Raw genomic sequence first — 16788 nt, 5'->3', positions numbered from 1 at the left:
AGAATTTGCTTTTAATTTGTCCTGTAAAGGCAAGACCAGATTAAGACAAATGCACCAATTTCTATCTCCACATCCTTCTTCATCAGTTCCTGAAAGATCATTCTCATTTAACCTACCTTTAATTTCATTACTGTAGGAACACTTATGCTTCCAACTCTCTCCTTTTTAGTCATTAATTTTGTTCTAGAACAAAAAGTACTAACAAAACCTCATCTCTCCTACAATTAGGATATTGCCAAAACATTCTAGTTATTGCTGTTAGGATTTCTGAACCACGTTTATTTTGAGATTTAAGCAGCAAAACATACTAGTTTGTTCTCTCAACACCTTTTTCTGGCAGATACCCAGCTGTACTGATGCAAACAGGAACTATCCATAGGTAAATTAAACAGATTATTATTTTCTTTCTTCTTACCATTTCTGTGTGTAAGCATTTCTCTCAGCTCTTCATGGTCACACGGATGAGCAAAATCAAATACACTGTGCCCCGTCAACTCAAACTGCAAAAAATTAAGAGGTATACAGGTCTCTAACTTTATATAAATACAAAATGTAACAGCTTTTACAGTTTTGAAACAGTCTTAGGAATATCAGTATTTCACCTGAGTGAGTCCCATACACTTGTTCACGTTTTCAGACATGTAAATCATGTCCCCATCTTCAGACAGAACCATGACAAATCCATCAAGAGCTTTCAAGTAGAAACAGTTCAGTTCTTTCTCCATCTTGGCTTCTGTCTCCAGCTCACCTACAAGCAGGTACACATTTTTAAACAAACACCAGCCATTCTTCTCCTACCATCAGGAACAACTTCTGGCACCAGTCTGCAAAGAGTCAGTCTTGCAGGACTGTTCAAACCCAGTACAACTCACTTAGATAAGTGACTAACTAAAATTATTCAAGCTTTACCAGTGGTATTGCAAATCACAGAAAATCAGAGGGTGGGTAAATCTCTGTGCTTTTATGCATAAGCCAATAAACCTTCCACCTTAAGGGATAAGTCTACACAATAAAAATATTACCATTCATCCCAGTAAAGCACTACCCATTTTTTTCAGGGGCTTTCTAGAAGGCATCTCAGAGTATGGCTACCAAAGTTACCCCTCCATATGATATAGGTAGGTGTGCATGAGTACAAATAACCATTGCAGCATGCATGGCAGGCTATCCTGATCCTGGGTCATAAGCTAGCTCAGATACTCCTGTAGCTGCATGGATAGATGTAACTGCAGAGACTGACACAGCCTCAGCTAACTTCACCATCTCTGAGGTGCAGATTACATAAAATTGTAAGGCCTTTTTTTTTTTGTTATTAAAAAGACTCACCTACAGTTAGCTAAGCCAACCTTGCACCAACCACCTACAGTTTAATAAAGCACAGTTGGAACAAACAAATCTAGGGGGAAAAGAGGGTTAAATGAAAGAAATTAACTTTGGGAGAAGGGTCAAATGAGTCTGAAAATGGCCCTACAGTTGTGATGTGCCAACTATGATCACCAGAATACACAAGAAAAAAAAAAAAGCCCACTGAACAGTGACCATGCTTTTCCTGTCCCTTCACCAACAGCCTGTTTTTATTTTAAGGTCTTCCACCTTTCGACAGAAAGCATGCAGCTGTGGAGGTATTTACTTAACCACTGGCAGGTTTTAGAAATAGGTTCCTCCTCAGTATACCTCCAGATTCTGCTACATCATTCACTCACCAGCATCCAGCAGCTTTCTCATGCGTAAGTAGCTGATGGTCAGTCTCATGATGGATGCCTTGTCCAGGTGAGCACTCACAGTGTGGGGCAGGGGCAGCTGATGAGCCAGCTCATAGAATACTTCAGATTCCTTGCTCCTCCTGCACCGGGCTGCATCTCTTGACTTCTCTTTTCTGCGTTCCGAGCTAATTCTGTATAAAGGTTGGGGTGAACAGAGGAAACACAGTTCTCTGTGTAAGTTTATTTTGAAACTAAGCTGCCTTGTAGCCAATTAGCCAGTTATCGAAGTTGAATAATTTAAAATCTCAGTTTAAAAGTGTAAATGTACTTCTGCATATCCAGTTCTGTGGCAGCTGGGCTCCGCCAGAACTCAGTTCAAACAAGAATTTTCCAGCAAGATCAGTTCTTCAGACAGATCTCTACATACTTAAAACCATTACTGAAGTGTTTATTTCATACCTAGACTGCTGCCTCCCCCAGCCTCCAAACCCTGTTTCCTTCCTCTTTTCTAACCCAAGCCCATTCAATATACTACAGCCTAAATTATTTGCAGCTTGATGCTCCAGTACACTGTGTACACTCCCCAAATTCTTCCCTTTTGCTCTCCTTACAAAGCCCAGCTAATGGGTCAGATAAGCAAGGATGCTCATTTAGCATAAGGCATCCAAATTTTCAAGTGATCCAGAACATCCACTCCCCAGCCTTCTTTCTCCAGTATAGCCCCTTCCATAATCTCTACACTGGAAAACACAAGCTGTTAGGAAGTTGCCTCATTCTCCTTCCATCACCTTCTCCAGGATGTGTGAAGAGAAGGAGAGCTCACAGAGCAAGCACCAGAACAAAAGAGATGCTCAGCCAGTTGGTAATGCAGATAATTCTCCTTCTGCCCTGTACCCACACTGCTTCATGTTTGCCTCACACGTCTGTCACGTGGGTTTTGAATGAAGCATTTGGAGATGGGAGCTCCAAATTTTTCTTACATTTGAACCAGAGCTCAATGCTGCTGCAGTCCCCAGGGCAATTATGCCACTGCAGCTAAATGCACATCCATCTTTAAACAGAGAATAGAGAAGTGTACATTATGACTGTCAGTTTTTCTTTCTATACACATATGACTTCTGAAGGCATCCTATACTCATTTTGCATATACCTGAGATACAAAGCACAGCTGCATTAACCTGTAGAACCCCCTTTTTTCCAGTGGCTTCCATGAAAGTTGTAAGATAAACATAGGCCTATAAACACTGCTTTTATAATTGAAAGTTGTACACCTTTAAATGTTGTCATGAAGAGATTAAGTATCACTAGTTGAAAAAAAATAAAATTAAATAATAATAATAATTAAAAAAAAAATAAAACAAAGAATAGGCATTATTTAGTACCAAAAGTTTAGGAATTACTTTTTTCAAATTTACCAGACCTAAAAGTCATGTACTGCCACTGCCAAATTCATGTTGCTCCATCTGCTGATCTGTGCAAAAGCACTTCTAAAGTACACATCCTTTGAGAGGTTGAACAAATAATAGGGCAAAACAATTCACAAGCTAATATTGCCTCAGACATAACAAGCCAGATTCACAGGAAAAATCAAATACATACTCCAAGGAACACCATTTTAGTCCTTTACCTGACCCACAATAGGCAAAAACCTGCTTAGTTTGTACAAAAACTCCATCCATCTCCAAGCTCACCATTCCCTCCTCCTACCTCTGCTGCTGCCAGCAAAAGGAAGTGCCAGAAGCTTGATTTTCAGTTTTATAAGACCTAAGAATATGTTCTCCCCTTCAGTGGCAAAAAATCAGACTCCTAGACCACAGAAATAATATTTCTATGTAAAGAGAAACACTAATCTATCAGCATAATAGTAATGGAGGTTCTTTGAAAAGTAACTTACGGGGTAGGAGTAAGAAAATATCCAGACATACAATAGGTCTGGTTTCTGTGATCATAAGCTTGTGTCCCTCAGATGGGTAGCCTAAAATATCTGATATTTCCCTGTGACAACAGATATTCCTGCTCTAGTCATGGATATCTTGGTCTGAGAGGCTCCTGACATACAGGTATAGCTGGAAACAGCCATTACCAGAAGCCTTAACAATACTGAAAAAATATTTTACCTATATAACCTGACTGATTAAACATCTCTTTCTGAAGCCTGGCCTTGAGCACCTTTTCTCTTGGTGGAAAACTAAGGGCAGAGATAAAAACCATCTGGATTCTCTTTGTTTCCTTTCTCAGACCACAGATTTCTCTAACAAAACTAAAAAGTACTTCTGCTGCCTTAGATAGATTCACCTTCATACTTCTGATTTTTCTTTGTTGGCTACTCATTCAAGATCCCTGACCTGTGGAAAGTTTCTCCTTATATAGAAAATCAAGGAAGAATTGCTGGAAGACATTTGTTTCCATCTGCCCAGATGCCTGCAGTTTTGTTACAGCTTCCTTTTCATTACAGCAGACATGTCTAAGTTAAAAACCCCATGCTTTGGCAATAATGCTGTGCACTTCAGGTTTATGAGTTTGCCAGGAGTGTGAGAATCACAAAGAGCATGTAGAAAAGGACTGATCAAGAGATGAATATGGATGCTAACCCCACAAAGTGTGATTTCAGCCCTTTCCCTTGTATTTTATTTCTGAAAGCCTGATGCTCTTGAAAATATTTCAGCTACATTCCAGACTTGCCTGGGTTTTACCACTCTCATCAGCAGACTTCAACATGAACAGTCAAAACTTCCCATAAACATTTAATTATTAATTATCAACTGAAACACTCCCAAATCAAGCTCATAGTGCTTCTGTTAAAAATTAATCCCAGAGCATGAGAATCAAGTGCTGCCTCCTGGAGTGCTGCCTGACTCTGCAAGGGGCAAAAACTCCACTGCAATGTTGGTACCAACTGGTGCTGCCTGAGCAGCAAAAATCTCTTCTCCCTCTCACTATGTATTTCCTTTCTATAAAGGCAACTCCTATAGATAGATACTTACACTGCACAAATGTTTGCTATTTTTAGTAGCTGTTTAAAAGTAAGCTGTAACCAATGTGAGTAAAACTCAATTAATATTCCTATTTAAGTTGCTAGCAGCTTCAAAGAGCATTTCTTTAATGGGTCAAATTAATAGGGAAAAGGTCTTCCACAAATGAAGTTTAATTACCTAGTGAAGTCAGAGTTGCCTCAACATGGGATGCTACTAAATAATAAAAAGTCAAAAATAAATCCTTTACTGTCGCAACTACTCTAAGCTTTGTTACTTCCAGTTGCACAAAGTAAATGTAGAAAAATAACAAAATAAAACCACTGCGTGTACATGCCCACAAATGTCTCCATAGCCAATTAGAGGATGTTTAATTTCTGTAAATAAAATGCATTTCTGAAGGAAAGCTGGTCTCGGGTGAGCTCAAGGAACAGGACATTAAACAGTGAGGTGTGAACTGACACTAAATCAGCTTAAAATAAATTACAGAATTTAAGAGAGATTTTCAGAAGTGCCCATGTGTAAAGTTCATGGTGTTCACAACAAAAATACCATACTGTAGAGGAAAGAGGAACCTGAGCCCCATTTAAAATAAACCACAAACTTAGAGCTCTATTGCAACCTTCTGCTATCAGCCTTGCACAAAAGAAAAACACAGAAAGATTCAGAAAAAAAAAAAAATATCTCAGCTGAAGAGCAGATTATATGTGCAATGAAAATATCAGAAATGCTGGTGCTAGACAGGAAATTGCATGCCTTTTCAGGTCTGATGTTTCCTGAACAATTTCAGTGCCAGACATTCATTTCCATTTTGTATTTCTGCCACCAGAATACAGAAGCAGACAGCAATCCAAAGCAGGTTATGCACCACAGCTCACAGAAAGTGGTGTTACACTGACAGCTTCAAACCCTATGCTACTTTTTATACGTTAAGAGATGTTTATGTACAATAGCTGAAGAAATATCTGAGTATCTATATTCAAGATAAAGACCCAGAGCAAAAAGGTATTTCACCACTGTCACTGAATCCAGTGTTCAGTGTACCCAGGCTCCCACTTGCTGTCTCAAATCAAAAAGGCTTTAAAACATGGCAAGGTGTATAAACAGTTTTATATAAAGTTTGCATATAGTTTTATAGCAGGCTTTTGCAGAAACCAGAAACTGGCCTAGCAGTCTTCAGAACAAAGCACACCAGCAGCAGTCCCATGTGCACCACTTGCAAATGCTAACACAGCCTCTCTTCTTGAACGTGCAACTCCTCTCATGATGCTCATATGAACCATTTGGGCCAGAGTGTCTCTCAAACAATGTAGTGTTCCTTGTACCACCCCAAAGACCACTCAACCCATCACTGCATATTTCTAAAAGTGTTTCCCCAGTCTTCTAAAAACAGCCCACAGTCTTCACCTCAAGTGTAAAATCAACCAACAGCCACATTTCAACCTGACTTGCTCCTTTTCATTTAGACCAGTAACTGAGACCCAAAAGAACCCTGGAAAATATCATCAGTAACTGCTAAATTTCCATTAAAAATCCCTAACTAGATAAAAAAGGGTCAATGGACATGTTAAAATATGTAGCATGTCAGCTCTGTATCCTAGTTTCTTAAGTCATCACCCAGTGTCAAGGAAAATTTTACATTGCATAAAAATATTACATTAACACAAGTATTCAGGGTGAGTTTTTTTACTGTATGTTGCAAATACCTTTTTTCTAGCCTCTCTCCTTCTAGCTTAATGCTTCTCTAATCATGTAGGGTTTTTTCTCTGTTTTCAGTTCCCAGGTAAAGTAGCTACTGTGTATGTATTAAATATTCCAGACTCATCTTTCTTGAGCCAGGTTTGGAGCACATTCTAGAAAAATTGTAAGCATCTTGAGACAGTGAGTCACATTTTTCTTTTTAGAATTCTTTCCTACAATTGAGTGGTTTTGTATTTATCATGGTATCGATTCTCAAACAGTTTCAAAGAAGCAATGTAATCCAGATGAACAGTGTGCCTCAAATCCAGTAACATCTCATTACTGAACTTTTAACTAATTTTCAGTTCTGACATTAATTCCCATCATTTCCCAGAACAGGATTTCATACACATTAGATACAGTCTCTCCTAAGACTGTAAAAATAGTATTGAAAATGTGCTTACAAATGGAGTCACAAAGACCAAATCCACAGTAACACAGCTTAATTTTTTTCTTCACTATGCAAATAAAACCAAACCAAAACAAAACCAGACACAGATATTACAATAAAACAATACATTAATAGAGTGCCACTGTGATGCTGTTGGAACTTAGAACTATGTGTGGCCTGATATTTAGCTTTTAAGGCTGAAATCATTCCTGCAGTTGGTACAAAACCTGGTCATCTTTTCCTGCTTAGCCCAAAACTGCTGCTTCTGCCAGCACAGCTGTATGAACAGAGATGAAATTCCTTCCTATGGTTTGCAGCAGTAGCCAAGCAGAACACCCCAACACAGATGTGTTTCAGGACTGTAACTGACTGTGTTCATGGGGACCACCTGGAGAGCTAGGCACATCCACACTGACCACTCTCACCTGCAGCCAACAAAATACCAACTGGGTACAAGCTCACTTAAAAGATGCAGATGGCAAGAGCATATTACAACAGAGCTCTCATCCTTTGACTGTGCTGAACATGCACTCATTTGATTGTCTCTGCCTTTGAACCTTTGGTTCATATGCAACATCTTGGTTTAAAAACAAACAAATAAAATAGCCTAAAAATCAAAAGCCCCTCATCATCTACCTGGCACAGGTAGATTGTGCCAACTATCTTCCTCATCTCCTTAAAAATACTTCTTCATTTCAGCTTCTTCATTTCACCTTCAGCCAGGAGCAGCTGTAAGGTTAACAACTACCTCATCCCAAGGTGGACTCACCCCAAACATTGCCCAGGCAGCCCCAAAGCCCCATTCCCTCCCAGCCCAGCAGTAACCAACCTCTCTGGCCTGACAGCAGCACTGACTGCTCATTGCTCAGCAAGTAAACAGTGAAACAGGTTGTGAGCTAAGGGTAGGGGCAACTGGGGTCACCAAAGCCTTGGGAGCCCCAGTTTTTGCTGCTTAAACAGGAGGGAGAAGACAGGCAGTGGGGTGGAAGGAGAGGAGCCAGAGGAGCAGCTTCATTTTATTTTTTACACGGCTCCTGGCTTCTGGTGTCCAAACACTCCTCCCAATCAGTGGTGGGGGGGAAAGGTATTTCAGACTGCACCCTCAAACACTGAATTTTCAGTTCAACAAGCAGCCTTCCAGAAAACTGCAATATAACTGCAAATTCTCCATTAGTTTTACTTTTTCCAAATGGGTTAGGAAGGGTGAGCCTTCCCTCCATACCTGCATTACGGAATTGGTACAACCTCTTCAACTACCAGCTCATGATGAACTCTTGGGTTACTGCTTTGCCTTTTCTTGCTTTGACATGATTTTCATATTATTGCTTTTGCCACTCTGGCCAATTTTATTTACATATTCTCTGTATTTTATAATATGTGTAGAGAGTTCTTGTGAGGAAAATACCAAGCAAAAAAAACCCATACCTGAATCTCATGTGTAATCACAAGTATGTGATTTTTCTAGAAGAAAATCTTGCTCATTATGAATTAACAAACATTACAGCCCAGTAATCCAACTCTGGAATAGGAATTAGAAGTTCCTTACATAGAGTAAGAAAGATTTAAAAGAAACTAGTGTAATATCCAATCAGAGACAACACCTCTGTGTATAAACTATTAAAATTCATTCCTTTGCATATGAGCTGCTAACACAGACATTTAAACCATTCTATTTACATGAGTTGTGGGCATCTACCATAGCTCGACCACCACCAAAAGAAACCTAACTGAAAAAACCCAAATGAATGAAGCACAAAACCAAGCAGTTCAGACTGAATTAGCTACAGAAACAGAAATGTTCTGAGTGAGCAGTGAAACCTGGTGCTGTTTGCAAAATGAGGTGGTGAGAAGAGACTCGTTAAATGATGAAGTCGTCTTACTATCAAGACCTTGAAGTCTACACAAACAGCCCTTTTACAGACAGATAAATTAAGGCATGTAAGAGCCAGCACCAGAGACTGAAACTCTGAAGCCAACACAGGACCACACTGACAAGATCATCTGTCACCTGGTTTTGGCCTAAAACTGACCTGAAACCCCAACGACCTCCCTGCTTGGATAGTGTGAGTAAGAAGGTAAAAGCTCCAAAATTAGTATTTCTAATTCAGAACACAGTGAAGTGATTCTGCTGTGTCTTACTACACAATGTATCCCACTGATATTTCATATTTGCATAGTAAGTCACTGTTTTAAAATAACCACATGGCACACAGTGCTTGTTTGTAAGAAAATTCAATTTTTTTTTCAACTAGGTCATTTGGCTTTTTCCAAGAATAGAGAATTACTATTATTTTTTCATTTAATTAGCTGCACTCTATCCGTCAGGATTAAAAGATATATGGTAGTTAAATTGTGTTTATTAATACAGCAAAATCACAGCTACTCAAAAAAGCTAACTGTACTTGGGCTTGACAGAACTAGCCACTAAGTGCTTCCCTCCCTGCAGCCCTGCTGCTCGTGCTTCTACCAGGCTCACAAAAAAGATGCAAGACATACCCCCAAGATATCTGTCAAGCTTCCAATTAACAATGAAGATGGAGCAGTTCTTAGCTAACAGACACTATGTAGACTCCTGATGAATAACTAAATTTAGTCTAAACAGTGAGTTTAAAATATATCATTTATATCATTGCATTCAAGTTTTAAAGACTAGAAGCTAGATATTTTACTTCCCTGCTTCCATCCAAATTCTTGTCCCTCCACCTCACATTCCTCAACTGCTTTCAGTTAAAAGGGTATTTCATGATCAAAGGTTTTAATAACTAAGAAAAAGCAAGACAGAAGAGATACAAGATTTTATTTTTCTGTATGAATAAAGAACAAATCAATCCACTAGGCAGTCAATAAAAATACAAAAAGCCTGCTGCAATGTCAGCTCAACATCCAGTAGATGCAATAGGGTGCAAAGAAAAAGTCCTTTCTGAAAGACTGACCAGACAAATCATGTAAAGGTTCTCATTTCTTAGCTTGGCTGCATGTTTGGTATCTGGTGTGTATTCAAGTCTTCTGTCCCTTGGAGCAGATTCCCATGTCTTCCAATGGTGTGAGCAAATGTGAGGGGGTAAGCCTCTTTCTTGCAAAATAGTCCATTTACTGTGCTCATGTGCAAGCAGCATAAAATAACTTCACAAAAACAGGAGTCCTGGCCTCATATTCTTTTGCTTCTTGAAATGCATACAATTTTCATAAAGTAACACCAATCTGGTTTTGGGTTAGGACTAACAGTGAAATTTATTCATTCTGGTAAACAAAATGGGTCACCTTTTTCAGGTAACACTTTCAGGATTATTACAAATTAAGTAGAAAATGTTATTAAGTCCTTGGTAAAACCTTCCACCATTGTAAATATAATAGCACAGTTCAGTGCTGCTGATTCAGTTGCCTCAATTCTTCACTTGAGCTCCATTCAAAGTCTATTTTAATGTAGATCTGTTGTAATGTTTTCCTTCAAAATGCTTAACAAGCATTCATTCACACCAAATTAAACAGAAGCTGCACAGTGCCCTTCCTGACACACAAAGTTTATTATGTATTGGCTATCTTCAAGGAACTACTAATGGATCTTCTTGAAGCATCAGTTCTCCTGTGCCAGCAGAGCCATTTCAACTGTCTTGGTATCAAAACAGCTCCATGCTTCAAAAGCTTCATTTTCCTACAAGTCTCAGTATTATCAGGCTCCAACAGAAAAAAGTGATAGATTATGCATATGATGAAACTCCTCTTAATCAATGCCCTTACTCTGAGATCTGGGACCAACCCCCTAGGCTGGTATGAACAGGCATAAGCTTCAATGAATCTCTGCTAATTTACATCAACTGAGGCTATGGCTCCACATCAAAGAATCCTAAATCGTTCATCACCTACATAAACTGTATTTATAAACATATATATATATATACACACACATATACATATATACTGACATGTATTCACTTGATTCCATATTCATGTTTCTAATAATTTCAGAAAAATTTTCAGAGATTTTTATTCCAAGCTAAAGAGTAAAGATCTCAGTAGAGGAAAACCTTAATAGCCTCCATATATACTGATAACTTGGAAGCCTGCATTTTCAGACATTACTGAGGGCTCACCTCTCCTGAGCCATTTCTGTAGTCCCCAGTAACATAAAACCTCCAGCATCTTTCATTTCAGAAAGCACTACTCAATGGAAAACTCTGATTCTCCTGCATGCCTTTCCACCTGCTTTAATACAAAGGAGTTTCTCAAGAGAGGATCAAAATGCTCAAACTGTCTCAAATTCAAAAGAGAAGGGCTGTTATAACATGAAAAGATGATTAAGGTCCCAGTTCTTTCCATGCATTACCTAGGTGGTTTTTTTGAGGCATGTAAATACCTGCCTATATAACTGTGTATGTGAAGATAAAAGGAGCATTTGAGCTGATGACTTGTGATCTGGAACATTCCTTCCTTTTGGACATCAGCTTGCTAGGAACAGGTTATTGCACCTTCTTGCTAATGTTCTTGCAAAAATTGGGTTTGTTTTGAAGCTTTTTTTTTTTTTTTTTTTTTTTTTAAGAACACATTGTAATCATATCAGTATTTCCATCTCCTTGAGAGAGCAATATTATCAGGAAAATCTAGATGCTCTTGTATAGCACCACTGAACCATGGGGTACCTCACCCCTGGGTTTACTTAACACATATTCTACAATCATGTAAGAATTATTTTGTTGGCTGTCATAATACCAAACTTCAGATAATGCTGCCAAATTCTCTTTTGCAGTACAAAAAAAATATAAATAAATAAAAAAAAAAATCAGTGGGTTTCTGCCATTCAATGTCCCTTTTAATACAAAAAAAGCCTCCTAATATTAACTGGTGAAATGTTGCTACTGAACAACATGAACACACTTAAGAAGTTAATCCATTGTGTTACGTAGGGTCAGCAAGAGTCTTCCAGGCTTTCAGGTCAGAAGCACACCAGAACAAATGTGCTCTCTCTCAGGAACCTAGAACTGCTTGGGCTTATACCACACCACTGCTGGCATTTGCAACTGTTACTAACATTTATTGACTTTTTTTTTCCACTTCATCATCAGCAGAGTCCTGGAAACAGCCTTATAAAAAAAAATGCATTGTAGTCCAGTGATAGAGAGGAACAAAGGTCCGTGGGTGTTTTCATGATGTGCAGAGGAGGAAATAAGCACCTATAAGCAGATGCATGCTGTTAGACTGCTGAGTGAAGTCTCTCAAGATACCAGGATGGTCTTCTATGGCCTCTCTTCTGGTGGCAGCAAAAACACAGCACACAACCGTGCTTCTCATGGCCTAAAAATGACACAATTTAGCATGATCTTAGCCTAACATAATGAAGCCTTTGATGGAGGATCTGAGAAGAAAGAAACCAACCTGAAAATGGGGATGGCAATTAAAAGAGGGAATAAGATGGATTATCCACTTCACACCTCCACCTTTAAGCCAATAGCTGACTTAATTGCCAGACTTAAGTTGCTGATAACAGCACCAAGCTTTGGTTCTCCCCCTTCCAAAGATGGTCCAGGATACACCTCTGGAGACACCAGAAGGGAAATCAGTTAACACAGAAGGCGGAGTTGTTAAAACGTTTGAAAGTACTTGAAATTAAAATCTCTTACTACCCCATCACCCTGTTACAGACCTACCTGACAACCTGAACCATCTGATCACATCTACACCAGGCAGAGCTCTCTGCTGGGCATGGACCAGTTACTAGTATTTCAGGCATGCCAACCAAGAGACACTGACTGTGGACTGGAGAGAGTTTTAAAAGGGCAAAGCAAGCATGACTGTAAACAAAAACCAGAAAACCCTCCTGCTGATTTCATCAACATACTGCCAAATACTCAGACCTTCACTGATAAAAGGAAGCCAAAGCAGCAACAGTGCAAAATTATGGAAAATAAAGGCAGCAGGCAAATCCCCCACAGCTCTTCTTCCCCAATTTTCAGTGCCTTGAAAATAAAGAGGAAGAGCAGTAGCATATGCTGCTGCCTTCATCTTAAAGGGCATTAGAAAGTAATTTCTGATCACTTTTACTGAAGGAATTAAAAACTGTTTCACATTTGAGGAAATGTCAAAGAGCACACAGTCACTACCACCAGGTAAGCCCTATTACAAAGCAGATGATCCAGAAAAATCTAGAAAGCAATAAAAACACAGTTCTGAAAGCCAGAGACCACTCTGCCCTCCCTGTACCTGTGGGGAGACTCTGCAGGAATTACAGTAAGTTTTCTCCTCTTCTTACTACACGTAGAGAGGTACAGTTAGAGAACATACAAAAGGTTTTTGTATTCGCTTTTGACTCTAGTAATGGTGGCTCAGTTTCACCAGCATTGAAAGAAACTAACAGAAAAAAAAAAGCAGTATCACATATAATCCTAAAGGTTTAAGAAAAAAACAGCGGCAGCCACTGTCCCTCAGAGCCAGCAGCACAGGACCTGGGGTTCTCAAACAGACTTTGGAGCTGGACCTCAGTGGCAGAGATCCAGCAGCAAAATGCATGTCTTTCAAATCATCCCCTTGGACACCACATGTTAAGTTTCAAGTCCCAACTTCAATAAAAAGAAAAGCTGAAGGGTTTTTTCTGCAAGGTACTCAAGTCAGAAAGTTAAATTCCACTGGTTTACACCATCTTACGACTCAAGACCTGAGCACTCAATAAATCACTTTTTTAAATCCTTGTGCTTCTCATTTAGCACCCACACCATTAAATAAACATATTTTATACTACACTTAAGGACCTAAACCCATCTAAGATTCATTCTTCTAGTCTATCTACCAGATGCAAGCTACTACCAAAGCAACCAGTAACCCTAAAAGGATCATTTACTTGAAATGGTACAAGAGTTACTCTGCTAGTAGTGCAGTGTCACACCACAGACCTGGGGAAAACTTTCAACAGCATCAGCCATCTGTGCATTATGTTTAAAAAATATTGAGGAAAAAAAACCAAAACAAACTTCTCAACAAAAGCCTAAAATTTTAATCAAATCAAAGCCAACAGCCAAAGCTCCCAACAATGCTGTTTTATCAGTTCTGTGCTCTGAGATAAACTTGCTCCCTGTAGCACATGGGTGGAAACCCAGGACCATGAGAAAATGATACAGCTACTGAAGAACAGCTAAAACCCAAATAAGTCAACACCTAACCATGTTGCAGATACTTGGTTTCTTACAGAATCTTGACATGTATGAGAAGCTGAGGACTACATCAAAGAATGGATTCAAGAAGCCAGTAAATGAATCCACACTTCCAGCTACTACTATGACTAAATTTCACTTGTGTATTGCTGAGACACACACTTGATCAAATTCCTTAATTTCTGCATCTCAAAGCAGGTAATTAAGCAAACAAGCTTCACTTTAACCATCAAGAGCCAAACACTATCCCAATACAAACACAGGGAGGCTCAAGGAATAACAGGATCTTAACACCTGCATTACATATACAATCATCCAAAGTTTTAGCATCAAAGAACAGGACTGGAAGGTCTTCTCCCTTAAAGGTATTTTGAGCATGGGCACCATCAAACCTAACACCTTCTAAACCAGGCTCTTGAGAAATGCTTGGGATTTTCAATAAGTTCTCTGGTGAGCTCACATCCTTCCCTTTTTGCTTAGCCATCTTTGCTCAACTGCACATTCACAGCCCCCAGGGTAAGTGTACCACAGACACAGCTTTGTTTTCTATTAAAATGTACTCTATAACAGAAGTAATCTGAATATTCCTTATAGTTTTATAAGAAACATTCCCAACTTTGAACTCAAGTCTACAGGAAACACAAAACAACAAATTCTCTTTCTTAAGCTCTGCCTTTAGGAAGGAAGGATAAGCTCTGCATACTGATTCTTACATTCTGAAGAAAGCAGATTACATCCAGGATAAGGAAATTGCAAAAAAAAAGTACCCAAGTGGGACAGAATGGCAAGTAAAAAATAACAAGCGCTCAAGGGGCAAAAAAAACATAACAAAAACCAGCAGCAGAGCACAACTGAAGTCTCAAAGTCTGCTTCTAGACCTGCCACTAAATTAGGGCAGCAGAGCAAAGCATTTCTGTTCTAACATTTCCTCCCCGGTTTCTCAATGGCTATTAACTTTAAGTCGAAAAAATAAAAGTTAACAGAGCCGGTACCGCCCCCCAGGTGCCACACCGTAAGAGTTTCATCAGACTAAAAACTGTTTCTCCCCCACCCTCACCCTTTGCACTGTAACAACTCCAAATTACCACCGAGACGATCCTGTCCCGGAGGTGAAGCGCTCCCTGCTCAGCACAAAGCTCACCATCCATTTTAAAAGCCTTCCCAACACGACTCACAGGCTTCACACTGACTACGTTTAACCTACTCAGATGACCCTTTGATACAAAAGCAGAGAAAAAAAAAAACTTAAAAATAAAAATATATCAACATAAACAAACGGAGTCTTCTGCAGATGGCGATTACGGCAATTAATCCCTCCACAAAGCGCGGCGGAGCACCAAGGCAGAGATCGGGTCACCCAAATACTGCAACTCCCTAACTTCACCATGTAACAAAGGCTTTTAGGGCTTTTATTTCCCCCTCCTAATTTGACCTAACATTCCCTGGTGAATTATTCATACCCCTCAACTCACACATTGTCCAGCCGTCACCCACCCACCCACCCCCCGACCACCACCACCTTCCCCCCGCGTGGGTTTTGGGTGGTTTGGTTTTATTTAAACTTAATATTTCTAGATTACAAAACAGCCCTTTTCCACACGAGACCTCAACATCACAGACCCGGAGACTGCCCTGGCATAAAGCTCAACCGATCCCTACCCACTCATTTTTCAGAAACAACGGCAGCACCGCTGCACCCCGGCGCTTTCCCCCCCCCCAACCTCGGATCCCCTCACGCCCCCGGCGGACACCCCTCAGCCCCGCCGCCGGTCCCTGCCCCGGCCCGGTTGTCTCGCTTTGGGCCGCCCAGGCGCGACGGCGGAAGGCGCGGGGAACGGAGTCAGGCCCACGGCCGCCCCACGGGGAGAAAACACACCGGGAGCTCCCCTCCATCGACCCCACGGCCGGACCGAGCCGAGCCGGGCCGGCGGGACAGCTCCCGCCGCGGGAGAGGAGGTGTCCCACTACACCGAGTGCTCCCGGTAGAGGGGCCCCGACCCGCTCCCCCCGCCGACAAAATGGCGACGTGGACGGAGGGAAGGAGGAGGAATGAAAGAACGAAACGCTTCGCGGGCAGGGGGACCGCGAGGAGGGGAAGGGAGGAGGGGAGGACGGGGAGGGGGCGGCGGTAACAAAGCGGGGGGCCCGGGGGACGGCGCCAGCAGCACCGGAGAGGGAAGGAGGGGGGTGTGGAGCGAAGGGGGGGCGAGGGAGGGGGGGGGAGGAAGGGAAAGGCGGCGGCCCCCGCGCCGGGCGGCGAGCGAGGGGCGGGCAGCGCGCTGCGGACAGAGGCCGGGAGGCCGCGGCGTTGGCCGGCGGTACCTCTTCTTGTCGGTGACGCCGCCGGGGCTGTCCATGGCGGCGGGGCTGGCTTCTCCTCCCGCCGGCTCCTTAGATGCGAGGCGGACGGCTCCAATGGCCTCCACGGGGCGCGGGGAGATGGCGGCGCAGCCGGGAAGGGGCCGGGTCTGGGGCCGCGCGGGCTCAGAGCATCGGGGCAGGCTGCGGGGAGGTGCGGGCGGCGAAGGGCGCAGCGGCGGCGGTGGGCGGCGCGGGGCAGGGCGCGGAGGAGGAGGCGGGGGCGGGCGCGGCCGGCCCGGGCCCAGCGCTGCGCCAGTGAGGAGCGGCGGCGCGGCCCGGCCCCTCGGCCGGCGGGGTCAGCTGAGCGCTCAGCTGGGAGGGGGCCGGCGCCTCACGTGCGGCTCTGTGTGCGGGGCGGGACCGCCGTCAGCCCGGCCCGGCCCGGCCCCGGGTACCGGGTACCGGCCCCGGGTACCGGCTGGCAGCGGAGAAGGGGCTCGCCCGACCCCTCGTTCCGCTGGTTTTCACGCCAAGCGCCGCCG

At 42.1% G+C, this 16788-nt stretch overlaps 1 protein-coding gene across 3 annotated transcripts in view; it reads right to left on the bottom strand.

Moving 5' to 3' along the window:
* HIF1A (hypoxia inducible factor 1 subunit alpha) overlaps positions 1-16582 on the bottom strand; it is a 33508-nt gene extending 16926 nt beyond the window's left edge. Inside the window, exons 1-4 of one of the 3 annotated variants that reach the window (XM_071745308.1) lie at positions 16268-16582; positions 1704-1894; positions 603-748; positions 416-500 (exon numbers count right to left, since the gene is read on the bottom strand). In XM_071745308.1, the coding sequence (XP_071601409.1) occupies positions 416-500; positions 603-748; positions 1704-1894; positions 16268-16302 (457 nt within the window). In that variant the 5' untranslated portion in view covers positions 16303-16582. Of the gene's footprint in view, positions 1-415; positions 501-602; positions 749-1703; positions 1895-15821; positions 15854-16267 lie in introns of those variants that run through there. The other 2 variants (XM_071745306.1, XM_071745307.1) reach the window with 2 other exon arrangements.
* Between the last annotated feature and the right edge of the window lie 206 nt (positions 16583-16788).

Source organism: Heliangelus exortis, chromosome 5 (assembly GCF_036169615.1).
Source record: "Heliangelus exortis chromosome 5, bHelExo1.hap1, whole genome shotgun sequence".
Classification (NCBI taxonomy): Eukaryota; Metazoa; Chordata; class Aves; order Apodiformes; family Trochilidae; genus Heliangelus; species Heliangelus exortis.
This window is presented reverse-complemented; position numbering and strand designations above follow the sequence as displayed.